This window comes from Lytechinus pictus, chromosome 3 (assembly GCF_037042905.1).
Source record: "Lytechinus pictus isolate F3 Inbred chromosome 3, Lp3.0, whole genome shotgun sequence".
Taxonomy (NCBI): Eukaryota; Metazoa; Echinodermata; class Echinoidea; order Temnopleuroida; family Toxopneustidae; genus Lytechinus; species Lytechinus pictus.
This window is the reverse complement of record NC_087247.1, coordinates 68,962,672-68,989,516: the sequence shown is the minus strand read 5'-3', so window position 1 is coordinate 68,989,516 and position 26,845 is coordinate 68,962,672. Positions and strand designations below refer to the sequence as shown.

The following is a 26,845-nucleotide window of genomic DNA, read 5'->3' as shown; positions in this document are numbered from 1 at the left end:
GTCAAAATACCACAGATGGTGCAACGTTGAAATGAGTCACCGTTGGAATAACATAACTAACACTAAGGAACGCGAAAACAATGTGCAAAGTCAACATCAGTGCGAATAACAGGAAACTCTTGAACACAACAATAATGTCAGTTAGCTGAAATCACATGGAATAGACGGGCTGTCTGGTGCGACGGGTAGAGCGCCGTGGTGCCGTAGTAGGGGTGCCAGGCGGAGAAGCAGCGATCAGTGCAGGAACTGGATCCAAGTCGGGGGCTGCTGGTGGTGTCTCAGGTGGCGTTGTGAGGGAGTCCTCCACGGTAGAGGGGGGACACGTTCCACGAGGGGCATCCTTGGCTGCCTGCGAAGGTGAAGAAGCATCAGAAGCAGGCCCAGGGGGGCGTCTGCAGTGCCGGTATGTTGCAGGGGCTAGAGAGGGGTGTGGGTGCTGGATGGCGATGTGCAGAGATGTCTTCCTCCATAATCAGTGGGGGTGGGTGCTGTTGCACAGGCACATATTTCTGAAGAAAGTTGCGGAGGGTGACTCCCGGAACCATCAACTCGGATGATGTATTGGTCATACTGTCGAACTTCGATTACAGTCCCAGTTCTGTTCCATTTGAGTGGGTGTGGTCCTGTCTGATTCTGGAGGCGGACGTGGTCTCTGACGGCAAGGGGCAGGAGCAGTTTAGTATGCTCAGACCAACGTTCTGCGTCCCTCATGTGGCGGGTACGAAGTGCTTCTTCCCGAGCTGCCAGGGTCTCGCGCCATGTGTTGTGTGGTAAATATTTGCCTGGGGCAATGGGGGAAGTCATGGGTCGGATGGCCAAAGACACACGTAGCCGGGGAGAGCTTGGTGTCCCTGTCAGGAGTGTTTCAGTACTGCAGCATAGCCCATTCGAAGGTATCAGTGTCGAGGGCACCTGCAGGGCTGGTGTTGGACATGATGAGACGTTTCACGGAATTGACAGCCACCTCAGCACGACAGTTGCTATGTGGGTAAGCAACGGATGAAAGTCTGTGATGAACGCCCCAGTCCTTGAGAAAGCGGTGTGTGGCAGCCACTGTAAATTCTTGGCCACCATCCGATGCTAGTTCATCTGGGATCCCGAAGGTGACGAATGTCATCTGTAGGCAAGAAATGAGTCCAGTTGCCCCTTGATTGGACCTCTCAATGATAAACCAATTGGAGAAGCGGTCCACGATGACCAGGTAGTTGCAGCCCTTGTGAAAGAAATCGGCGCAGATGCATTGGAAAGGGTAGCCCGGATACAGCAACGGGGTGGGGGGTGCACGCGGGTTGGAGGGTGCGATCCTGTTGCATTGGTTGCACCGGGCACGGAGAGCTGTAAAGGCTGGAGTGATGCTAGGCCAAAAGACAGAGGACTCTGCTCTGGCTGTCATAGAAGTTACTCCTTGGTGTGCAGCATGCAGATGGGCCAATACTTTCTCCCGTAGGGATGGTGGTATGACAATGCGGTCCTTGTAGAGGATGACACCATCACTTGTATAAAGGTCGTCACGGAATGGGAAGTATTCGCGGAGAGGTGAGGGGAGCTCTTGACCAAACTCCGGCATGCCAGCTTGAATAGCATCAAGTAATGCTTGCATGTTGTCATCACTAGTTGTGGCAGTACAGACCCGGTCCCATGTGACTGACTTCAAGTGGAGGGACTCCAGGGCACACATAGCAGAGGAAAGCGTGCAAATCTCGACAGTGTCCTCTTGTGGGGCCATGGTTCGGAGGCCTGCCATGAGCGTTATGGAGTGCAGGAACATGGCAGGGGTCAAAGAGATTGTAGCGATGTCATCGGGGAGGTGCAACCTCTCAGGCTCACCGGTCGGGTGTCTCGAGAGACAATCTGTGGCACGGTGTCTGACGCCTGGAATGTGGACCATACTGAACTTGTATCGTTGGGTTTTTTCCTTCAAATTCTTAGACGGGGATTTGGGATGTCTTGTAGGGCGCGATCGGCAAAGATCTTGAGGAGGGGCTTGTGATCGACAGCTATGGTGAGGTCCTCACATCCCAAGACAAATTATTTTGCCTTGTCCAGGGCATCAGCTACGGCTTCGCCTTCCACTGGAGCATAGCGTGCCTCAGCGGCATGGGTGAATCTGCTCCCAACAAGGGTGATCTTCCAGCCCGTATTGCAGCAGAGGAGTTGTGTTTTTGCAGCTGCACTGTTTTTGTAGGAGCCAGAATCCGATGCCATTCTTGGACCAGTCCGTTGCGAGGCAGGTGGGTTTGTCTGGATCAAAAATGTGCACGCCTTCTTCAATCTCGCTGGCAATGGTGGCTTTGGACTCATCGAAAGCTGTCTGGAGGGCTGTAGTCCATATGAAGGGTGTGTTGGGCTTCAAGAGGTCACGAAATGGGAGCATCTCAGCCATACTGAAGGCGTAGGACACTTGATTGACAAGGCCAAACCAGGAGCGCACGTCTGTGATGCCGTTGGGCGTTGGGAAGTCAAGGATAGCTCGTAAGTACTTCTCATATGGGCGAACGCTGTCAGGGATGATCTCAAAGCCAGCGAATTTGACGATATCCGCACCGAACGGAAATTTCCTAGGATTGAGGGTAATCCCGTTGCGGCCGCAGATATCCAGCCATTCAACAGCCTGGAAGAAACTGTCTTCCATCGTGTCGGCCTACAGGAGGACGTTGTCGATGCATTTCGTCTTATTTTGGATGTCCGAGACGATTTTATCATACCGCCTGGTGTATCCATCTCCTGAGGCAATGTAGCCCTGAGGGGCTGTCTTGTAACGGTACCTGCCCCATGGGTTAATGAAAGTGGTGAGGTGTCGGTCCTCTGGGTATATGGGGACGCTGTGGTAACCATTCCATGGATCCAATACCGTCGTCTTCTTCCCGTGGGGGACAGAACGGGCCTGAATGACGGGTGATGGTGTATGGTGCGTTTCACGTGTAGCATGGACGTTGAGGGCCTGAAAGTCGACTGTTCGACGCGGTTTACCGTCCTTTTTAGCACACACCACCATCCTGTGGCACCATGTAACAGGCTTCCCAATGGGTACAGGTTCCAGCACGTCCAACTGCACATCATGATCCAAATCAGCCTTGACGGCATCACGCGAATGGAGTGGGACCGGCACAGGTGTGTGATGAGCGAAGGGTTCCGCATCTGGGTCCACCATCAATTTCATTGGGGGGCTATCCATGAGTGGCAAGGGCTGATGCTCACAGGTGTTGAATGTGCTGGGGTCCGTTGCAGAAAGAGTTGCTTTTAAACGCAAGTCAAAATATCAATCGCAAGTCCCAAATGCGCGCTGTTGATTGGTTGAAAATCAAGTTACGCATGATTTTTAAAGTTGCGATTGATTGCAACTCTTTCTGCAACGGGCCCCTGGACTGGTAGTAATCTAGGAGATACTGTTGTAGCTTCTCACGGTTTGCGTCAGTCGCAGGAAATGGCAGTTTTGTAGGAGGCGGTGGGGGCAGTTGACGCCAAGAGCAGGGACAGGCGGTCCACTCTGGAACTTCCTTGAGGGTGGCTGCTCTGTCTGATTGGTGTGCCCCTTGTGTCATGCCAAGAGTAGGGAAGCTGTTTGAGATGATCCCCAAGTCAATGCAGGCCTCTTTGCTGAAGGAAGAGCTTATCAGAACTGTCTGTGATGTAAGTGAGTTGCCGTGACTCGACCATGTGGCCAAGAGGATCTTGGCCAGAGAGGCGTAGGGGGACGGCTCCCAGGATCGTAATGCCGTCGTCAGTTGCGGTGTGCATCGCCATGGTGACAGGAATGAGGTCTTGCTGAGTAACCCAAGGCGGCGGAGGACCTTTAACCCGGCGAGGCAGCTCTGGCACCCATTGTCTGCCATGGCTGGGATGGCGCTGGCTTGTGAGGGGGATGAAATGTTAAACCCGAGGGCTCGATAGTCCTCCGGAACAGCCCTTACAGTCACGTTGAGGTATGGCTGAGGAGTTGATCTCTTCCTGTGCCATGCTTGGGAAATGTCATCATATACATAGTGATCAATGGGGAGGCCATGTGGCTGTCCTAGGTCACGGATAGTACAAAGGGTGTCGAAGATGGCCCCCTCCTGCTCACCCGAGGAGGTCGACTGACGTTTTCAGCTTGCCCTTGGTGCGGCAGACGTCCTCCACGTGGTGGAACTTGTCGCAGTGACCACATTTCTGTCCATAGGCCAGGCACTGCGTCTTGCGGACATGAGCTGGGGCACTCCGTCCATGTCCTTTCTTGCCACAGTAGGCACACAGTTCCTTAGCTTAGCTTTCCTATAGGAGGAGCTGCTGGCTGTTTCCGTGTGTGAGTCAAGGAGAGAGGAGGCAGAGCGTTTGCCAGCCTCTTTTGCTTCAATGGATTTGAAAACCTCTTCCAGGCCCATGTCTTGTTTTTGTCCCCTAAAAGATCGATCTGGATTTCAGAATCGGGAATCCCCCTAGTACGGACATCCCGCATGATTGCGTCAGTGTAATTGACATCAGCATTACAGGCAGGGCAAGCTATGATGAATTTGCAAATATCTGCTTGTCCCCGCAGATAGGCGATGAAGCTGCGAACTGTCTCGTCCCTGTCTTGACGCATGTTGTGGAGTGTCACGCGGGCAACCATGGTGTTCTCCTCTCGTACGGCGAGCTTCTTGATGGCTGTCAGCACCTCATCCTCAGTTTTGTTGGTGAGGCTGCCACCAGCAGCTCGCGTGAGGTCCTTCTGTAGGGGCTCGTCACAACACTCAAGAAGCTGTACAACCTTGTCTTTCCCAGTGATCTTAGTGGCATCAACGTAGTCGGACCACCGCGACTTGAAGTATGCCCATTCCTCGTTGGTGCCAGCAGCAGCAATCGTTGGTCTCTTGACCTTCTCGACCTTGGCGGCTTGTCCAGAGGTGTGAATGGCACTGTGGGCAGTGAGAAGGGCAGCTACGATGGCAGCATCAAGGTCTGGTGAAACGTACCCGCAGCTCGGATCCGGAGCAAGGCCAGGGGACCGTGTTCATAAATAAGAACCTTGTCTATTTGTTGCTTTGGGCTATGAAGCTTCAGGTGCTATGGCAGCTAACAATGAACACGGTCCCTGTGCACATAAAAGAACAAACGTTTACACCAATGATGCAGTGTGCAAATACATAATCCTCTAGAAACCAACATTTTACCGAGTTACAACATGGTGATGAAAGGCGATGTGGGTAATGTTGAATGGTTTCCATTGGTTATAACCTTGTAAGCTTGAGTAATAATAATTATCTTACAGCAATCCCAGCGAAATCTTCAATTCCAAAAAAGTTCTGTTATCACCCTGATGAAACGAGTTACAACAGGTTGATAAGGGGTAATGGGTAATGTTGAAACGCTTCAATTCCCAGACAGCAAATTATCTGGATCCCATATGGTTCTTATCTGGGATATTTGGGTCCCATATGGTCCCACATGGAACCAAGATGAAAACATATACTTTAACCCACATGGGGCCCAGATGGAAACGAGACCTCCAACCCATGCGGAACCCGTTGATAATGGTTCAATGGAGTAATATCAAGTGGTGATATCAGGAAAATGTTGGGAAAATTAGTAACCCATGAATATTGGCCAAAATTTTTGCCAATATAGCTATTATAATTAATGTGTTAATGTCTATGCAATGATTCCACCTAAAAAAAAGTTTCGGAAAAATATGTAGTTTATATATGATATTGTTCATGACTATGACATTTAATTTTAGAAAAATGTTTTTAAAGTACACCTTTCTTACACACACGAAGAAAATTCATGAAAGTGTCTTTTTATACACAAATATGTCACCAAAAAATCTTATAGATGTCGTGGAAATGCAAGAAATGATATTATTAGAGACCTTTCTCAGCCCCCCAGACGGACAAATCACGCAATCGAAACAGTCGAGAATAATGACGTCAGTCACACAGTCAACGAGCTCATCATCTCTCTGTGCATATTACACTGAATCACCCTACTGACCTGTTCAATATCTTCCGAATTTACCGTTTTCTTCATGTAAAAATACGTGATATTCGATTTCTGTTTTCGACAACTTCAGACCAAAAGTGAACCAGAACTGTACGTGTTACTTTGCCCGTTTTTATTGAATTGTGAATTGTAAATACCGATTTTGTCCACTGGACATGTACAGTCGTCGTTGTGTTGCTCCACTCCAGTCACTCAGTGTAGTGAGTGAGTCAGTGTTTATTGAAAAACTCCAAGCTGTAGCGGGCCATTCACTGCTTGCCGCTGGGGCACTGCAGGGGAGCCGATACTGCACGTTACGCTGATTGATCCATACACAAAAGGCGTCATACCTTAGTCAAGGTAAGCATGTTTGGAAATTGTACTTGTTCTGGCGTCAGACTGACGATGCATTCAGGTCAGATGACAGATACAGATCTAACATAATTTTAGAATCATGCATTATTTCATGCTGTAGGTACTACCATATACGTAAAGTTTTTTTTTTACATATGTTTTGTGGCAGATTTTTTCTTCAGTCAGATTTCTAAATAAACTAGCCGGCAATGGCTTGGCTTGGTTAGACTGAAATTAAAATCTGCTGTTTCATCAGAGGAATGTTTAATTAAGCTATTTTTTTTAATATTCTACTCGGAATTAGGATGTCATGAAGCCAGACAAAATTTCAGCAGTGGTTACCCTGTCCCTGATTTCTGACCGAAATTAGAGTCTGGTGTTTCTTTCAACAATGAAGATAAATGTACTCTTTGTAATGACCCAGAGAGCACGGCTCAAGTGATGTTCGTGTAGGTTCCACTTCACTATCGCTACGTACGCTACACCTACCCGGGTAGCGTACATGTAGTGTAGCGGTAGTGAAGTGGAGCCTACACGACTTGAACATCACTTGAGGTAGAGCACCGTTGGCGTTGCTCTGAGTAGAACTTTTCCTAGTCTAAACCTACTATTATTTGTCATCAACCATGAATTACATGCCACTGCACCGACTTCTTCCTGTATCAGATGATGATAATAATCTGTGCACCAAAATTAGAATATAAACTGATTAAAGTCAAACTAGAAATGTGTGGTAGGCTTAATTCATACTAGTGTACTTCCTACCGTAGCCTGTAGTACATTTATTAACCAGTTCGTTCAAAAATATTGTGGCTGTTGCAGACAGTATTTCTTGTAGTCCCTCATAATCATCGACATAATAAAATTCATACTTTGATTTGATTATTCAGACTATTTTTTTTTCTCCCTTCTACATACAGATCTGCACACTTGCTGACTCTGGTCTCTGCTTACTACTTCAATCTGGGAGATTCCATCATGTCCTTGAACTGATTTGGACATGTAGCCATTTTTTTTTCTTCACTCTGCTTTCCTGGAGCTACGGTTTGCAAGTTTTGGACTGATAATGATACAACAGGAAATTTATTTTTATTGATCTTGGAAACAACAATTTAGAGCAGTTTTGGAGAGGACTATAACATTGACTTGGACAGGAATACAGCTTGTCAAAAATAAGAACAACAATTTAAAATGAAAGAACAATTTTAATGTAACTACTAGGGCATTTTGTGTGTAACTTTCTACCCAATCACATGTCCCAAATCAAGGGTAAGTCCTTTGATTAAACACAAACATGTAGTTGAATTGCACGTGCAACTCGACCTTATTACGTTTGAATTTGAATTTGAGACTTACGCTTTGAACATAATTAGTTTCTTGCAGTGCCCCATAGTTATATTTTGTTAGCAACTCTGTATCAGTTATCTAATGTGCTGATTGCTCTAAGTTAAGTGTCGTGTATATATCGTCACAATTTTTTTCTCGAAAGGTATAATATATTTTCCCCTTTAAACGGTATTTGAATATGGGTACGCCTTTTATTTGTTTTCCACAATATTCATTGCATGTATGAACAAAAGTGAAATATTTATTGTGAAGCACTGTGAATGTTGTGTGCAGTTGTGTGATGGTTCATCATTTTTGTCTCACCTGCATAGCAGAGTGAGACTATAGGCGCCGCTTTTCCGACGGCGGCGGCGGCGTCAACACCAAATCTTAACCGAAGTTTAAGTTTTTGAAATGACAGCATAACTTAGAAAGTATATGGACCTAGTTCATGAAACTTGGCCATAAGGTCAATCAAGTATTACTGAACATCCTGCCTGAGTTTCATGTCACATGACCAAGGTCAAATGTCATTTCATTTTGGGTCAATGAACTTAGACCATGTTGGGGAAATCAACATCAAAATCTTAACCTTAGGTTAAGTTTTTGAAATGTCATCATAACTTAGAAAATATATGGACCTAGTTCATGAAACTTGGACATAAGGTTAATCAAGTATTACTGAACATCCTGCATGAGTTTCACGTCACATGACCATGGTCAACGGTCATTTTGGGTCAATGAACTTAGACCATGTTGGGGAAATCAACATCAAAATCTTAACCTTAGGTTAAGTTTTTGAATTACCATCATAACTTTGAAAGTTTATGGATCTGACTCATGAAACATGGACATAAGAGTAATCAAGTATCACTGAACATCCTGTGAGAGTTTCAGGTCACATGATCAAGGTCAAAGGTCATGTAAGGTCAATGAACATTGGCCATGTTTTTTGTTGTTGAATTACCATCATATCTCTGTAAGTGTATTGGTCTAGATCATAAAACGTGGACATAAGAGTAACCAAGTATCACTGAACATCTTGTGCGAGTTTCAGGTCACATGACTAAGGTCAAAGGTCAATGGATATTGGCCATGTTGGGGGTATTTGTTGAATTACCATCATAACTCTATAAGTATATTGGTCTAGTTCATAAAACCTGGACATAAGAGTCGTCAAGTATCACTGCACATCTCATGCGAGTTTCAGGTCACATTACCAAATTCAAAGGTGATTTAAGGTCATTGAACTTTGGCCATTTTAGAGGTAATTATTAGATTGCTGTCATAACTTTCAAAGTTTATAGATATAGTGTATAAAATGTGGATATAGGGGTAATCAAGTATCACTGACAAGTTTTAGGTCACATTATCAAGGTCAAATGTCAATGGACGTAGTATTGTATGATCATATGAATGGTGTTTTTTGTGAATAATTATTAAACGGTTGTTTTTCAAAGTCAGCACTGCTGCTATATTGAATCGCGTGATGCAGGTGAGACCGCCAGAGGCATTCCACTTGTTGTTAAAATGTTATGTAGTATGTATTTTACTTCCTGTTATCCTTTCAGTCATTCACCTTCACTTGTTTACAAACTCCCCCAAAGTCATCTAAGAATCCCAAAACCCTCAATGCCATTTAACTCCTAAACCCTGACTGTAAATGACCAACCCTCAGTGACGTCAGCTAACTTCAAGGAAGAAGTTTGACTCACACTTCCAGCCCCAGTCACTTGCACAGAGCATCACCACACCCCTTATACCAGAGAAAGTTTGATAGACAGTTACCTGTAGACCAATCAGAACGAGTTTAGATCACTCCCACCTTAAATTGTTACACCCCCAAAACTAATGATATAAATAAGACTTCATGATTATTAGAGAATATAGAATACAGTAGAATACTAGACACACCTTCATCCAGATATAAACTGACTGACTTCAAGACTTTGACGTCCATCAAATATTATCTGAACTTCACAATCTCAATCTTATACTTCTAAATTATTTTATATTCATCGTCTCTGAATTATATCTGAATCTTCATGTACTTCGATCTGTAACTGATGATTAAATACCCAGTGATATGAACTGTATAACTTTCTCCAAAGTTTCCTCATTACGCTTCCCTAAATTATAATTACCGATCCAAAAACGACAATAAGACTGTAAGCCTGGTGGATGTGAGGAAGTGGCCTGGATGAAATGAAAGAGAACATGTGTCCAATTACTGGTTTGCATATTTTAAGACAATTTTGTTTCTGGATAAATATTGCTATGCATTCTATGTAAAGAGTAAAGGGTCCACCCAACCAAAAATTCATTTGAATTTAAAGAAAAATAATAAAATGTTGCAGAAAATTTCATAAAAACTTTGATTCAAATTTAAATAATAAAAAATAAAATGCCCCCCAAAAATTGAAATGAATGTGATGTGAGTGACATAACCAACTCTAATTTGCATATCATTGTTTTGTGTATATAACTGTTTTGAGTAAAAAAAAAACACAAGGGAAATTACTCTATTCATATAATTTTTAGTTGATGTGGACTTGACATTTAACTCATCCTCTACCCCTCCCATCCCTGCCCAAATAAGTGTAGAATCTAATCATGAACTTGAAAATCAAAAGCAGCAATTAAGAAGTAAGATTTAATAAATGCAGGTCTGAATAGAATCTCACATGAAAATAAAAAGAGAAAAAAAGAGCTGGTTAGGAACGGGGAAGGAATATAATAATTTTTAAAAATCGCCGAATTCCAAGAAAGTCAGAATTTCGAACCTGGGTCCCCGCACTCATCAAAATAATGTTCTTGCAGATTTGGCCACAGACGGATTATAACTCTAGATTATGTTTTTAATGATATATGAAACGAAGTCCGTTCGCCGCTGCCTCATAATGCTTCGCCAATTCAACTGCAATTCCAATCATTTCGCGATGGATATTGCCGTGCTTTTTTGTGGTTCCTGACTTTGCTACGTAATGAAATTTTATAATTTTTGTTCAGTCGTGAAGAAGAATGTCTATGCTTTATATTGATAATAATATCAATGTGACGCAAGTGTGATTTCTAAGTGAAAATATGCTTCGTTTATTCACATATATTTCTTGAAAAAAAATATTTTTTTCTAATTAAGCTAAATATCGGTTACCAAAATATATTAAATGTGCATTTCATTTTGTACTATTCAGAAAATTCAAACTTTTATCTATATAATAAGACCAATCTTGAGAGGAATAAACAATTCTAAGAGCAAAAAACGCTGATTGGAAAGATCGTCTTCAATGGGCTGCTGTCGGCTCAGCTGCTTACTGCTCTTGGTGTGACGTCACTCAGCTGGAGCTCGCAGGAGGACCGATCCATGAAGGCATGCAGAAATATGCCATGAAATAAGTCATTTTTGAGAGCTGATTTCTGCAAACTCTAATCACTATTTTAAAAAGTGAAGTTATATATCTGATTAGTAATACTTCCCCTTTACAATGATGACCACAAAATGTCATTATAAAATACTTTTGATTCTTCGGGTGTGTACTTTAAGGGTTAAATAATTGTTAACCATAATTTGATAAGTGTTGTAAACTCGGTGGATAGGTATAGGATAGGATTAGGATGTAGGATTTTAAGATAGGATAAGATTATATGGCTTAGAGTAAGGAGTTGTAAATATGTGCTTAAATTACCTTAATATCAAGTGGTAATATGAAAATACTGGAAATAGTAGTCATACTGGTTAATATCAATGGAGTAATATCAGGTGGTAATATCATGAAAATGCTGGAAATATTAGTTACATCATACTGATTAATCATTGGATAAAATTGGAGTAATATCAGGTGGTATTATGAAAATGCTGGAAATATTATGATACATCATATCCTATTGGGTAAAATAAAGTAATAGACAGGTCAATATATGGTTTGACCCGGAACCAATTGCAACAAAGGGTTTTTCAACTGTTTCTGGCAGTATTTGACCTCAGGAATAACATATTAAAACCAAAATCCGCGCATCCGGAAAAGTGGTTATTTTCAAGATGGCGCCCAAGATGGCCGCCATTCATCGGAATATGGATATAATTAACTCAGGTGCCATGAGCCTAATTACATCAGGAGGGCTAAAGATATTTGTTCGACCCAACCCATTCAAATTTTTTAAATTTGATATTGCTGATTGACAAAAATTAATGAATATGATTCAAAATCTAACACTGATTCTAGAAATGGTAACTACTGAACTTCCTTTGCCCAAATTGGGAAGACATATCAATGATTTGGAACTATTTTTTGACTGGCGGAAGAATTGGGGCTATTTTACTGTTTCAGTTGATGAATTTGATCCCATCATAGTTATCTTCATAAATGGCGATTTATTTTTAAAATGAGCTGGCTACGATACCCTTCTCTGGTCAGATATGGAATGTCAGATATATATCCTATCCAAAGGTAGTAAACATTCGACCCTCTAATTTCACATTTATTTTTAATGAATTTTTCTTAAGTGCCATTTTAACACACAAGTCTATGGGGAATGTTTTATGCGCGTGAGACCTATAGATAATACAGGCGAGTTCCCTATATAGTGGATGGAATACCTGCCCAAACTCCTCAGTAGCAAACAATTTCTAACTGATATCAATATGTTTATAGTCATCAAGAGGTGCAAAAAATTGATTTAATGGCTTAGCAAGGCTATATATCAGGTAAAGTTAGTAGGTATGTGTATGTAAGCCTAGGAATGCATATAGACTGGTCAATGAGAGTCTAGGCCTCTTTATGTTTTGATTCATCATTGGTTTCAGTGTGCTAGTGTATGATCACCTACTTAATGTTAGAAAGACCTTTACAAATTGCTCATGTTAAAATTGTTCTTTGGAATGGGGTAGAGAGGAAATAGAACTTTGTGAACTTTACTGAAGAGAACTAGAGTGGTACCTTCAAGAAGGTATTTAGAAAAAGGCACAGAGTAAGGTAAGGTATCTAATAGTGCTCAACTAAGGAGGGAGGGGGGTGGCTGTGTGCTCCAATCTTAGTCTAGCTCCCCCCCCCCCTCTTTATAAGCCATGCCATCTATAAAATTATATTTCTTTCTTTCTTTCTTTCTCTCTCTCTCTCTTTGTATCTATATGTATCTCTTCCTTCTTACATCTGATAGGCAATAGCCCTAGGAAGATTTTGATATAATAGGTCAAATGCAAATGTACTAAAGTAATATGTTCTCATTCTTTTATTGTTTCCTCATTCAATTTCATGTACTAGTATATCTGGTAATTATGTTTGGGGCAGTTCTGGTATCCTGATATCTACACAAAATTTACATACACCTTTATATTACAAGGAGAATAGGGGCCTATATATATTGTCATTGCATTCACTCATTGGGCTATATGCAGGTAGGATATGTAGACATCCATATAGTGAATATAACATGTATGAGTGACACATTAAAATGGGTCATTGCATAGAAAATAGGCATTTTCAATGCATTTCTTTGTGCTAGTGTGAGTGTACAGATATAAAGGAATAGCAAAGTAGCTATTTAAAAAAACAAAATTTATAGGTCATATAATATAGGTAATACAGGCGAGTTCCCTATATAGTGGATGGAATACCTGCCCAAACTCCTCAGTAGCAAACAATTTCTAACTGATATCAATATGTTTATAGTCATCAAGAGGTGCAAAAATTGATTTAATGGCTTAGCAAGGCTATATAACAGGTAAAGTTAGTAGGTATGTGTATGTAAGCCTAGGAATGCATATAGACTGGTCAATGAGAGTCTAGGCATCTTTATGTTTTGATTCATCATTGATTTCAGTGTGCTAGTGTATGATCACCTACTTAAAGGAGAATGAAACTCTTGGAGCAAGTTAGCTTTTGTGAAAGCAGAAAAATCAACGAATAAGATCAACAAAAGTTTGAGTAAAATAGGACTAGCAATAGAAGAGTTATGAGCATTTGAATGTCGAGATCACTAATGCTATGGAGATCCTCCCATTGGCAATGCGACCAAGATCTATGATGTCACAGATGAACAACTCTCCCCTTTTGGACACTGAAAATATACCCCAAAACATCTCTTTTTGCTCATTCTAATCATATGACAAACGATTCATCAATGATATAATGTTGTGAAACCTCTGTACTTGTCCTCTCATAAAGAGAACACCTCACCTTGTGATAGACTCTATAAAAGTGAGAATATAGGTGAAATAAGTACTAAATTAATGAGGGAGTTGTACGTGTGTGACATCACAGATCTTGGTCGCATTGCCAATGGAGGATCTACATGGCATTAGTGATCTCAATATTAAAATGCTCATAACTTTCTTATTATTCATTCAATCTTCCTCAAACTTTCAACAATATGTTTCTTTGATTTTTCTCTTTGATATGGATTCAGCTGGTTTCAAGGGTTTCATTCTCCTTTAATGTTAGAAAGACCTTTACAAATTGCTCATGTTAAAATTGTTGTTTGGAATGGGGTAGAGAGGAAATAGAACTTTGTGAACTTTACTGAAGAGAACTAGAGTGGTACCTTCAAGAAGGTATTTAGAAAAAGGCACAGAGTAAGGTAAGGTATCTAATAGTGCTCAACTAAGGAGGGAGGGGGGTTGGCTGTGTGCTCCAATCTTAGTCTAGCTCCCCCCCCCCCCTCTTTATAAGCCATGCCATCTATGAAATTATCTTTCTTTCTTTCTTTCTTTCTTTCTTTCTTTCTTTCTTTCTTTCTTTCTTTCTTTCTTTCTTTCTTTCTTTCTTTCTCTCTCTCTCTCTCTCTCTCTCTTTGTATCTATCTATGTATCTCTTCCTTCTTACATCTGATAGGTAATAGCCCTAGGAAGATTTTGATATAATAGGTCAAATGCAAATGTACTAAAGTAATATGTTCTCATTCTTTTATTGTTTCCTCATTCAATTTCATGTATATCTGGTAATTATGTTTGGGGCAGTTCTGGTATCCTGATATCTACACAAAATTTACATACACCTTTATATTACAAGGAGAATAGGGGCCTATATATATTGTCATTGCATTCACTCATTGGGCTATATGCAGGTAGGATATGTAGACATCCAGTGAATATAACATGTATGAGTGACACATTAAAATGGGTCATTGCATAGAAAATAGGCATTTTCAATGCATTTCTTTGTGCTAGTGTGAGTGTACAGATATAAAAGAATAGCAAAGTAGCTATTTAAAAAAATAAAATTCATAGGTCATATAATATAGGTGCCATGAGCCTAATTACATCAGGAGGGCTAAAGATATTCGTTCGACCCAACCCATTCGAATTTGTTTAATTTGATATTGCTGATTGACAAAAGTTAATGAATATGATTCAAAATTTAACACTGATTCTAGAAATGGTAACTACTGAACTTCCTTTGCCCAAATTGGGAAGACATATCAATGATTTGGAACTATTTTTTGACTGGCGGAAGAATTGGGGCTATTTTACTGTTTCAGTTGATGAATTTGATCCCATCATAGTTATCTTCATAAATGGCGATTTATTTTTAAAATGAGCTGGCTACGATACCCTTCTCTGGTCAGATATGGAATGTCAGATATATATCCTATCCAAAGGTAGTAAACATTCGACCCTCTAATTTCACATTTATTTTTTATGAATTTTTCTGAAGTGCCATTTTAACACACAAGTCTATGGGGAATGTTTTATGCGCGTGAGACCTATAGATAATACAGGCGAGTTCCCTATATAGTGAATGGAATACCTGCCCAAACTCCTCAGTAGCAAACAATTTCTAACTGATATCAATATGTTTATAGTCATCAAGAGGTGCAAAAAATTGATTTAATGGCTTAGCAAGGCTATATATCAGGTAAAGTTAGTAGGTATGTGTATGTAAGCCTAGGAATGCATATAGACTGGTCAATGAGAGTCTAGGCCTCTTTATGTTTTGATTCATCATTGGTTTCAGTGTGCTAGTGTATGATCACCTACTTAATGTTAGAAAGACCTTTACAAATTGCTCATGTTAAAATTGTTCTTTGGAATGGGGTAGAGAGGAAATAGAACTTTGTGAACTTTACTGAAGAGAACTAGAGTGGTACCTTCAAGAAGGTATTTAGAAAAAGGCACAGAGTAAGGTAAGGTATCTAATAGTGCTCAACTAAGGAGGGAGGGGGGTGGCTGTGTGCTCCAATCTTAGTCTAGCTCCCCCCCCCCCCCTCTTTATAAGCCATGCCATCTATAAAATTATATTTCTTTCTTTCTTTCTTTCTTTCTCTCTCTCTCTCTTTGTATCTATTTATGTATCTCTTCCTTCTTACATCTGATAGGCAATAGCCCTAGGAAGATTTTGATATAATAGGTCAAATGCAAATGTACTAAAGTAATATGTTCTCATTCTTTTATTGTTTCCTCATTCAATTTCATGTACTAGTATATCTGGTAATTATGTTTGGGGCAGTTCTGGTATCCTGATATCTACACAAAATTTACATACACCTTTATATTACAAGGAGAATAGGGGCCTATATATATTGTCATTGCATTCACTCATTGGGCTATATGCAGGTAGGATATGTAGACATCCATATAGTGAATATAACATGTATGAGTGACACATTAAAATGGGTCATTGCATAGAAAATAGGCATTTTCAATGCATTTCTTTGTGCTAGTGTGAGTGTACAGATATAAAGGAATAGCAAAGTAGCTACCGGGTATTTAAAAAAACAAAATTTATAGGTCATATAATATAGGTAATACAGGCGAGTTCCCTATATAGTGGATGGAATACCTGCCCAAACTCCTCAGTAGCAAACAATTTCTAACTGATATCAATATGTTTATAGTCATCAAGAGGTGCAAAAATTGATTTAATGGCTTAGCAAGGCTATATAACAGGTAAAGTTAGTAGGTATGTGTATGTAAGCCTAGGAATGCATATAGACTGGTCAATGAGAGTCTAGGCATCTTTATGTTTTGATTCATCATTGATTTCAGTGTGCTAGTGTATGATCACCTACTTAAAGGAGAATGAAACTCTTGGAGCAAGTTAGCTTTTGTGAAAGCAGAAAAATCAACGAATAAGATCAACAAAAGTTTGAGTAAAATAGGACTAGCAATAGAAGAGTTATGAGCATTTGAATGTCGAGATCACTAATGCTATGGAGATCCTCCCATTGGCAATGCGACCAAGATCTATGATGTCACAGATGAACAACTCTCCCCTTTTGGACACTGAAAATATACCCCAAAACATCTCTTTTTGCTCATTCTAATCATATGACAAACGATTCATCAATGATATAATGTTGTGAAACCTCTGTACTTGTCCTCTCATAAAGAGAACACCTCACCTTGTGATAGACTCTATAAAAGTGAGAATATAGGTGAAATAAGTACTAAATTAATGAGGGAGTTGTACGTGTGTGACATCACAGATCTTGGTCGCATTGCCAATGGAGGATCTACATGGCATTAGTGATCTCAATATTAAAATGCTCATAACTTTCTTATTATTCATTCAATCTTCCTCAAACTTTCAACAATATGTTTCTTTGATTTTTCTCTTTGATATGGATTCAGCTGGTTTCAAGGGTTTCATTCTCCTTTAATGTTAGAAAGACCTTTACAAATTGCTCATGTTAAAATTGTTGTTTGGAATGGGGTAGAGAGGAAATAGAACTTTGTGAACTTTACTGAAGAGAACTAGAGTGGTACCTTCAAGAAGGTATTTAGAAAAAGGCACAGAGTAAGGTAAGGTATCTAATAGTGCTCAACTAAGGAGGGAGGGGGGTTGGCTGTGTGCTCCAATCTTAGTCTAGCTCCCCCCCCCCCTCTTTATAAGCCATGCCATCTATGAAATTATCTTTCTTTCTTTCTTTCTTTCTTTCTTTCTTTCTTTCTTTCTCTCTCTCTCTCTCTCTCTCTCTCTTTGTATCTATCTATGTATCTCTTCCTTCTTACATCTGATAGGTAATAGCCCTAGGAAGATTTTGATATAATAGGTCAAATGCAAATGTACTAAAGTAATATGTTCTCATTCTTTTATTGTTTCCTCATTCAATTTCATGTATATCTGGTAATTATGTTTGGGGCAGTTCTGGTATCCTGATATCTACACAAAATTTACATACACCTTTATATTACAAGGAGAATAGGGGCCTATATATATTGTCATTGCATTCACTCATTGGGCTATATGCAGGTAGGATATGTAGACATCCAGTGAATATAACATGTATGAGTGACACATTAAAATGGGTCATTGCATAGAAAATAGGCATTTTCAATGCATTTCTTTGTGCTAGTGTGAGTGTACAGATATAAAAGAATAGCAAAGTAGCTATTTAAAAAAATAAAATTCATAGGTCATATAATATAGGTGCCATGAGCCTAATTACATCAGGAGGGCTACCCAACCCATTCGAATTTGTTTAATTTGATATTGCTGATTGACAAAAGTTAATGAATATGATTCAAAATTTAACACTGATTCTAGAAATGGTAACTACTGAACTTCCTTTGCCCAAATTGGGAAGACATATCAATGATTTGGAACTATTTTTTGACTGGCGGAAGAATTGGGGCTATTTTACTGTTTCAGTTGATGAATTTGATCCCATCATAGTTATCTTCATAAATGGCGATTTATTTTTAAAATGAGCTGGCTACGATACCCTTCTCTGGTCAGATATGGAATGTCAGATATATATCCTATCCAAAGGTAGTAAACATTCGACCCTCTAATTTCACATTTATTTTTTATGAATTTTTCTGAAGTGCCATTTTAACACACAAGTCTATGGGGAATGTTTTACGCGCATGAGACCCTCACTCATTATCCATCCTAGAATCCTAGACGAAATGGCATTTAGACCAAATGAAAATTAGACTAGGTTTAACGATCAGCATAACTGGGCATTAGACCATTGGCTTCTAGACCAAGCTTTCATTAGACCAAGTGGTCATTATATATATATAGACTACTGCATGGCTATGAGACCAAGTGATCATTTGACCAAATGAGAATTGGACTAAGTGGGTTTAACCCGAATGTTGTTAGCCCATCTGAATAGATAGACCAGCAATTTTATCAGACCAACCGTCAAAGTCCCTTCTTATTGTTTTAACAAGACTTTAATTGGAACATTGATGGACCAAAGTAAATTTACCGTGAGTTTTGTGATTCAATCAATACTAAGTCAATTCTCATAACTCATATCTTAAATGTAATTATAAAATGATATTGAATGTACAATGTTATTTAGCCCATGTGAATTTACATGCTATTTTTACGAATAAATATCTTGGGTAATATAAATCAGATCTGATTGTAATTTTCACAAATGATTCTTCATAAACCAGAAACTGACACACACTTCACTCTGCCTTAGGACCTCTGCACAAGTCAACAGTTACCCAGTATATTAAATGTCAAGTCCACCCCAGAAAAATGTTGATTTAATAAAATGATATAGAGAAAAATCAAACTAGCATACGCTTAATATTTTCATCAAAATTGGATCTGAAAAATAAGAAGTTATGACATTTTTAAAGTTTTGCTTATTTTACACAAAACCGTTATGCACAACTCAGTGACATGCAAATGAACAGTCGATGTCCCTCGATCACTCACTATTTCTTTTGTTTTGTATTGTTTGAATTATACAATATTTCTTTTTCTTTTTTTTTTCTTTTTTTTTACAGATTTGACAATAAAGACCAACTTGACTGAAAATTCCATATGTTCAGGGAGCCGGGAATTAATTGTTTTTTTCACTTGACAAAATGAGGAGAAAATTAGAATATTCATATTTCATATAATAAAGTACAAAAGAAATATTGAGTGGATGATGTCATCAATCTCCTCATTTACAAACCGATCAGGATGTGCATATTGAACTGTTTTGTGAAATTAAGCGAAACTTGAAAATGTCATAACTTTCTTCTTTTACATTCGTGATTTTGATGAAATAAGTTCAGTGTTATGCTTATTAGATTTTTGTCTTATTATTCATATCAACCTTTTCTTGGGGTGGACTTGTCGTTTAACAACTAATAGGCGATAGGCCTACTTTCTAATTGAGCCGTTTCGTCGGAGGGTATACGTCGGAGACCCCCATTTTTCTGAGCCCCCTATTTTCGACTTTGGTGTGGCACATAGGTTGAGTAGCCCCCCCCCCCCCGACGGTAAAATCCTCTCTATATATATGTATATATTTATAAGTTTTTCACTTTTGTCTTTCTCTCGACATTATGCAATTTTTTTTTCACGGCCGGTTCCTCTCTGCCTCTCCAGAAAGCCAGACATCGGGAATGTTCGATTAGAATCAATGAAGCATAAACCAGATTTAAACAGAGAAAACCTTTTAAAAATAAGATTAAGACTTCCCCTCTCCTGTCGACCACAGATTTTTTGTGATCTGAGAATCGAGCCTGTAGCCCTTTAGCAAATTAATGTCACTGCAGGATTAGGGGAAAAAGCCTTAATTACCGGTAGCCTTGATATAAGTCTAATTTCGCGCTCTGGTCGGTCGGCTAGATTGTGCATGCTGTGCATGATGTCCATCGCTGGCCTGACCAGAGAGCATGTATACTGCCTGATGCCACCCTAGCTAGATATTGGGATTTATAAAATAGCTGTATTATTTCAAGCATCGCGATTGGTCAATACGCGTCACATGACATCCAACTTTTTTTGTGCACTGCACGGTAGTGCAAAAGGTGTGCAACGAAAATTGACATTGCACGCTCAAGCAAACCAGTGCGGTAGAAGTCCAACAAAACTGTACTGTAACTTTAAAAAAATTGTTTCTGTGTTGCTATTTTATAAAACAAATAATGCACTTGCTCTGTCGTGCGTAAAAGTAAATGCAAAGAAAGCTCGGTTTCTTCAGATGGAGCACACTGGACACTCGCCGCAAGCGGCTCGTGCACAGTGCGACTCCTATCTAAAGAAACCTCGCGTGCTCTGCATTTCCACTAACGCACTCGGCTGCATGCATTATTTGTATACTATATGCCCGCATGTGCGCAATCGTCTGTTCTTGTTTACGTTTTCATCATGAATGCTGTCGCACAGGTGCTGCTCGTGGGTTAATTGACCAAGACATAAATTTAACTTTGAAGTTTAATGTCAAACAGATGAAATACCGGTTCCCAGACTGTGTTGGTGTAGTGATTGTGGGTTAAATGAAATCGACAGAAACAAAATCTGGTGAGTTTAACTTGTAATTCTTCGAAGTTCGAGGTGTGGCCTTTTTTTTGGGCATTATTTTATTTTTATGATGGTGGGCCCCAAGTCTGCGCATCTAACATTAACAATTTGAGTTAAGATTTCACATGAATTTCTTCTTATTTCACAAAATCTTTCAGTTAATAAAGTTCCTTATATTATCATGAGTAAGTGTACCAAATTTCTCATTGAAAAATGAAAGAAAATATAGGATTTTCTTGAAAAAACCTCGGGCAGTCATTTTCAGATTGAAAAAAAAAATGGTACCCCATGTCTGCGCACTCATTCACTTTGCACACGATTCGGGGATTTTGATGAGAAAGGCTGCATTTTGAGGCCGTCACATGAAATGCCCAAATTTCATTATTTTTCCACCATATGAGGCGGTGCTGCACCATCCCGAGTTTGCTCAATCTCGAGATTTTAGCCCGATCAGCCCTCTTCGCAATTAATCTCGAGATTCAAGAAACCCCGTCTGCACCATCCCACGAAGAGCGATTCCTGCTCGAGCGAGGCAACAAGCCCGATATTACGAGCATGCGCACTTTCGGATCTTGGAGTTTCAACGGCCCGCGCTTTTGAATAAATTCCCGCGATATGCAAGCAATGTACTCCTTTCACTAGCACTTTCGCCGAATTCAACCGGTGTTATGCAACAATCCTCTCAGCTCAGCGAGTGAATAAGTGATGTATTCTTCGTTAAATATGATGGCGGAGTAGGAGGCAACGACAGAGAGAGAGAGAGGGAGAGAAGGAGGAAAGAAATGCTATTTGCTCACATTTTTCGAAGGAATAAGACAACACTGCTGTCAGTGTTGTTATTGAATATGACCATCGTCGATGAGCGCCTCCCCCTACGGTCTGGTCTGGTCTCTCCCAAAATCCATTCACTGGTGGGACACCATCGTTGCTTATGAACGCTATTCGCATGTATAAAGTTGACTTTCGCACGTGTTTATGTTTTGACCAAGGCGGAAGTGGAACGCGAATTGCATTATGGACTGACGTCATGAATAAATTACCCCGAGTCCAATCTCGAGTGCGTCTGCACCGACGAATTAGCGGGATAATTCGTAAAATAGCGCGCTATTTTGCAAATAAACCCGAGTTGACTTGGGATTGCAATCTCGAGATTAATCCTACGAAGTAGCGCGATAATTGCGTCTGCACCGCCAACTATCTCGAGATTTTTCAGATCGGGATAATTTGCCGGATCAGAAATAGCGCGCTAATTTGAAAACTCGGGATGGTGCAGACGGCCCTTTTGAGTCAGATTTTTTTATGAATACCTGTCTATGTATTGCATGTGTAAACAGTAGAGGCGCACGGCCAATATTGGAGACTGTCTCCAATGTGGGAGATTATCTCCAATATCAGAGACTTTTGTAAAGAATTTGGGTATCCAATATCAGAGACAGTCTCCAGTTTTGGAGTTCAATTTCCTTTGTTTACATTTGCTGCAAAAGGATTAACTTGGCGGCAAATAAAAATGTGATAAGCAGATTCCTCATGAAAAATTACCCCTTTTCACTGTCTACTTTAAAAATTTACCGTCTACTTTTGTTTTGATAAGGATTTTTGTTGTCAATCACACACAAAACAAATGGGCTTCTGACCTCAGTGAGACAAAATTTTGGGTGGAAAAAATCATGCTTTTGTTGGTGTTGTTTCTTTTGTCCTTTTGCAAAGCAAGTCTCCAATGTGGGAGATTGTCTCCCCTATTGGAGAGAGTCTCCCATATTGGCCGTGCGCCTCTACTGGTAAAGTCTGTGTTCGTTGTGTATCTTCTTTTACTAGAATCGCGCAAATACGCGTGTGCGCAGACAAGGGGGACTGCGCAGACTTGGGGGAACTTGCCATACTTTAAAAAGTTTTAGGTAACGTTGTCGTTAGTTGTTGTGTGTCTGGACGATCAATTTTAGAAAGTCATTTGGAAAAATTTACAAGCGAAGTTTCATAAATTTTTAGTACAAAATGTTAGGAAATATAAAGAACAAAATAGAAGATGATTACAAGTATTGAATTCATATTTTTATTTAGTGTAGGCCCTAGGCCTAATCCAAAGACAAAAAGAAGGCTTCAAAAATATAAAGACTTAAAAAGTGTCCGGACACCCGACCCCCCATCCTACACTACTACGGTTGTATGGTACCCACTACTACAGTTGTACGGTACCCACTACTATTACTATAGCCTAGCCCTAGGCCTACCTCAGGCTCAGGCGATGTTCGTGCAGGCTCCACTTCACTACCGCTACACTACGCTCCACCTACCCGGGTAGGTGGAGCGTAGTGTAGCCGGTAGTGAAGTTGAGTGGAGCCTGCACGAACATCGCCTGAGGTAGCCTAGGCCTACCTCGGGCGATGTTCGGGCAGGCTCCACTTCACTACCGCTACACTACGCTCCACCTACCCGAACATCGGGACCGTGAACCATTTCGGATATACCGAGCCCGGGGGGGGGGGGGGGGGGGCCACTTCCATTGATGAGTGGATACCATGCGCGACCATGGGGTCTCAAAAAAGCACCCTAAACACGTATTTTCCATATTCCGAAAATGCACCCCTTAATTAACACGTATTGGCGTGTGAAACCCTACCCTTAACAAGTATTGGAAACAAAACAATACTCTTGGCAAGTATTCGAAATGAACCCCTAAACAAGTACAGGAATATTTTGTCACGGGTCCTTCGGTCGTTGGTTTTACACATCATTTGCTTTAGTACATGTACGACCCCACCTTCCACACCTCGTGCAAATAGGACTCTAAACAAAAAGTGTTGGGGCAAAAAGGACATCCTTTATAAAACATTTTAATTTTGTTTTATCATCCCCGCAAATTTTACCCTAAACACGTAACTTTCCTAGCGAAATAGATACCCTTTTTTCATTTTTTTGTGTTTTTGACACCCTTATCACGTTACTTAACGTGCCCTATCTTGAAAAAGACATCCTTTTTACGTGTTTTTTTGGTCGCGCATGGTATCCACTCGTCAATGTAAGTGGCCCCCCCCCCCCCCCCCCCGGGATACCGAGCCACAAAGGTGGGATGGCAATCATGATAATCGTAAAGATTAAACAAAAAGAATATAACAAAAAAGATGATTGACTTAATATCTTAATCTACACCTGTATTTCACTCCGTTTCCATCCTCCGGTTATCCTCAAAATTTGTGATTTTGGGCCAGTATCAAATTCCTCACACGTATTATTCACAGCCGATTTCAAATCATCGCATGCGATCGGTTAACCGGTTTGACCTGCGACCGATCGCGATCGCATGCGATGATTTGAAATCGGCCGTGAATAATACGTATAAATCTAGGGTCCCAAACTGAAGAAGAGTACTCAACAATTGGACGAACTTAGGTCTTATACGCTCTCTCCTTTATGCTAGCTTGGCATTTCCTCAAGTTGCAAGAACTGTAGATTCTAGATCTAGGACCTATTCATTTGCGATACCAATGCCGATGGTTCAGCGTGTAAGAAAGGATCACCAGTAGTTCTTAAACTAAGACTAGTTGCCCATAACTCACGAACAGCTCTATGAAACGGCCCCAAAAGGCAACACTGATTGACATTGACACAGATTGAGCCTTTTGAGGCTTACTAGTACCTTTAGAATCCAATGACTATGTTATGAATCGATAAAAAAAATCTTCAGGTTTGAAAAAGCAAGTCTGCAGAATACCTTGCAGATTTCACTGCTAAAAAAGTGCTACGGTAGCTACAAGTAGATCTTCAACGTTGGCAAGGCCAACGACTTACGATGTGAAGATTCGAAATAAAGTTACGCATGCCCACCTGGATTGGCATGCATCATTTCAAAGCAGTTTTGGCATCGTTGATGCGTTGGTGCATTCATGACATTGCATAATTTGGTGACAAATATATTATGTGAGGTTCGTTGGTCAGAAACACTCTAACATGCCTATTCAATTATATGTTGAGAAAGTGAGTCCAACGGGGCGTGAGTTTGAACATTGAATGCCAGCCAAGTCCTCTAAATTACGGCCTAAATCTAGGTCTAACTTCTTTAATTAATAATCTATGAATTATAATGTACAATTGGTACTCAACCGGTTCTTTTCTTGCAAAATTTGGTGATTTCATTCCCTCTTCTGGCTAACTCTTGCGACAGCTGTTGTCGCAATACATGCAAATCAGAGCGCCCCCAGAGGAAGTTGTCCTCCAACGCTTGCGAGTCGCTCGGCAAATTGGCCTTTATTCAAGGCGTTCTTTTTGTTACAATTTTATAATGAAGCTTGTATCGAAATCAATGTATACTAGAAGAGCCCGTGGAAATTCCATGGGTTTTGGGGGTGTGATTAAGTTAAACAGAATTTGTTGTAGATTGACATGTTTATTCAAGATAGGGAAAGAAATAAACATTTGAATTTTTAAAGAGAAGGTTTGTGGTTTGAAAGGAATGTGAAAGTTAGGTTTTTATTTGAAGTCGTAATTTGGTCTGAAAAATATATGGTTGATTAAAGGTAATAGTGAGAAAGTAAAAAGTGATAAAGAGTATAGGATTATGGTTAATAAAAGAAATACAGATAAGAGAATTAAAATGCTATTGAAGTTGGACGAATATAATATTTAGTTAAAGTAGCGTTTAAAAATATTGCCCCTCATTTTAACTATAAAAATGGAAGTTTAAAAAGTATTTGGTTTTGGAGGATTTACATTAACCCTTTTATTTACTTGTACGTATTTCATTGCATTAGCTGATATTCATTTCATCGCCCCCGCTTTTTATTTTTTTTAATTATATTTTTTTTACTGTTTTTTATTTCTATTGGTCCCAAAAAGTAAAGAAGGAAGAAAACATTTTCAAATGACGCAAGTTTATTTTTTATTATTATTATTTTTTTGTCCCCTTTATCACTAAAAAAAATGGAAAGAAAATAATAAGGAAGTATAAAGGACGAAAGAAAAGAAAGAAGAAGTGAAAGGTAAAGAAAGGATAAATAAAAGGGAAAAAAGAAAGAACAAAGTGAAAGGAGTCAAAGGGAAAAAAATGTAAAATAAAAAGAAAAAGAAAAAAAGTATGAAAGCAATGGGGAGAAAACAAAGAAGCCGTAGTTGCGATATGGACTGAAGTTAGCGATCATAATGATGTGAACCTGCCGCGCGGACACACAGGCGGCGCAGCGCAAACTGCCCCATCCTTCGCGAGGCAGGTTCACATTATTATGATCGCTAACTTTAGTCCATATCGCAACTACGGCGAAGGCGAAGTCCAACTGAGAATTCAAACGAAGGTGTCGAGATCGGCTGAAATTCAGGTTATGGATTGATTAGACATTTGGGAATAAAATTATTATATTGTGCCAAAATTAATTGGGGAAAATCGCCCGTTGCGAAAGTGCATTTCAGTTGTGACAGAATGCCAAAATCTCATTTCACGTTCACTTTAAATTCTACGCATGATTCAAATCAAAGATCTCGCCATGTTTTATATATTTTTCCTTTTAAACGGTATTCGAATGTGGTTACACCTTGTTTTTGTTTTCCACAGTAATTATTGCATGTATGAACAGAAGTGAAATATTTGTTGTGAAGCACTGTGTGAATGCTGTGTGATCATGGAGCTATGGTGTGATGGCCGTATTCTAATTAATTCATCATTTTTGTTATAAGGCTGTAAACCTGGTGGATGTGAGGGAGTGGCCTGGATGAAAAGAAAGTGAACATGTGTCCAATTACTGATTTGCATATGTGCATTCCCTACATTCCATGCAAAGAGTAAAGGAGAAGTCCACCCCACCAAAAAATTAATTTGAATTTAAGGAAAAATAAAGAATTGCAGAAAATTTCATAAAAACTATGATTCAAAATTTAAAAATTACTATTTTGACATTGAGAAATTTGCCTATTTTTACAAAACAATTATATGCTCATCTTGGTCAATGTGCAAATTACAGAACCGATTATGTCACACACACTCTAATTTCTTGTGTATTTTTTTGTTTGATACATGTACATGACATGTATATTTTATTTTA

At 39.8% G+C, this 26,845-nt stretch overlaps 2 protein-coding genes across 2 annotated transcripts; both read right to left on the bottom strand.

Moving 5' to 3' along the window:
- Window positions 1-865: 865 nt before the first annotated feature.
- LOC129255382 (uncharacterized protein K02A2.6-like) lies at window positions 866-1,888 on the bottom strand. Its single transcript, XM_054893739.1, has one exon. It carries the CDS (start codon window positions 1,886-1,888, stop codon window positions 866-868), a length of 1,023 nt encoding a protein of 340 aa, XP_054749714.1.
- A 201-nt stretch (window positions 1,889-2,089) lies between these two features.
- LOC129255384 (uncharacterized) lies at window positions 2,090-2,632 on the bottom strand. Its single transcript, XM_054893740.1, has one exon. The coding sequence runs from the start codon at window positions 2,630-2,632 to the stop codon at window positions 2,090-2,092; it is 543 nt and encodes a 180-aa protein (XP_054749715.1).
- Between the last annotated feature and the right edge of the window lie 24,213 nt (window positions 2,633-26,845).

What these genes read in the sequence shown, in the direction of transcription:
- LOC129255384 (XM_054893740.1), bottom strand. Translation starts at nt 2,632, where the DNA reads ATGGAAGACAGTTTCTTCCAGGCTGTTGAATGGCTGGATATCTGCGGC.
- LOC129255382 (XM_054893739.1), bottom strand. Translation starts at nt 1,888, where the DNA reads ATGGTCCACATTCCAGGCGTCAGACACCGTGCCACAGATTGTCTCTCG.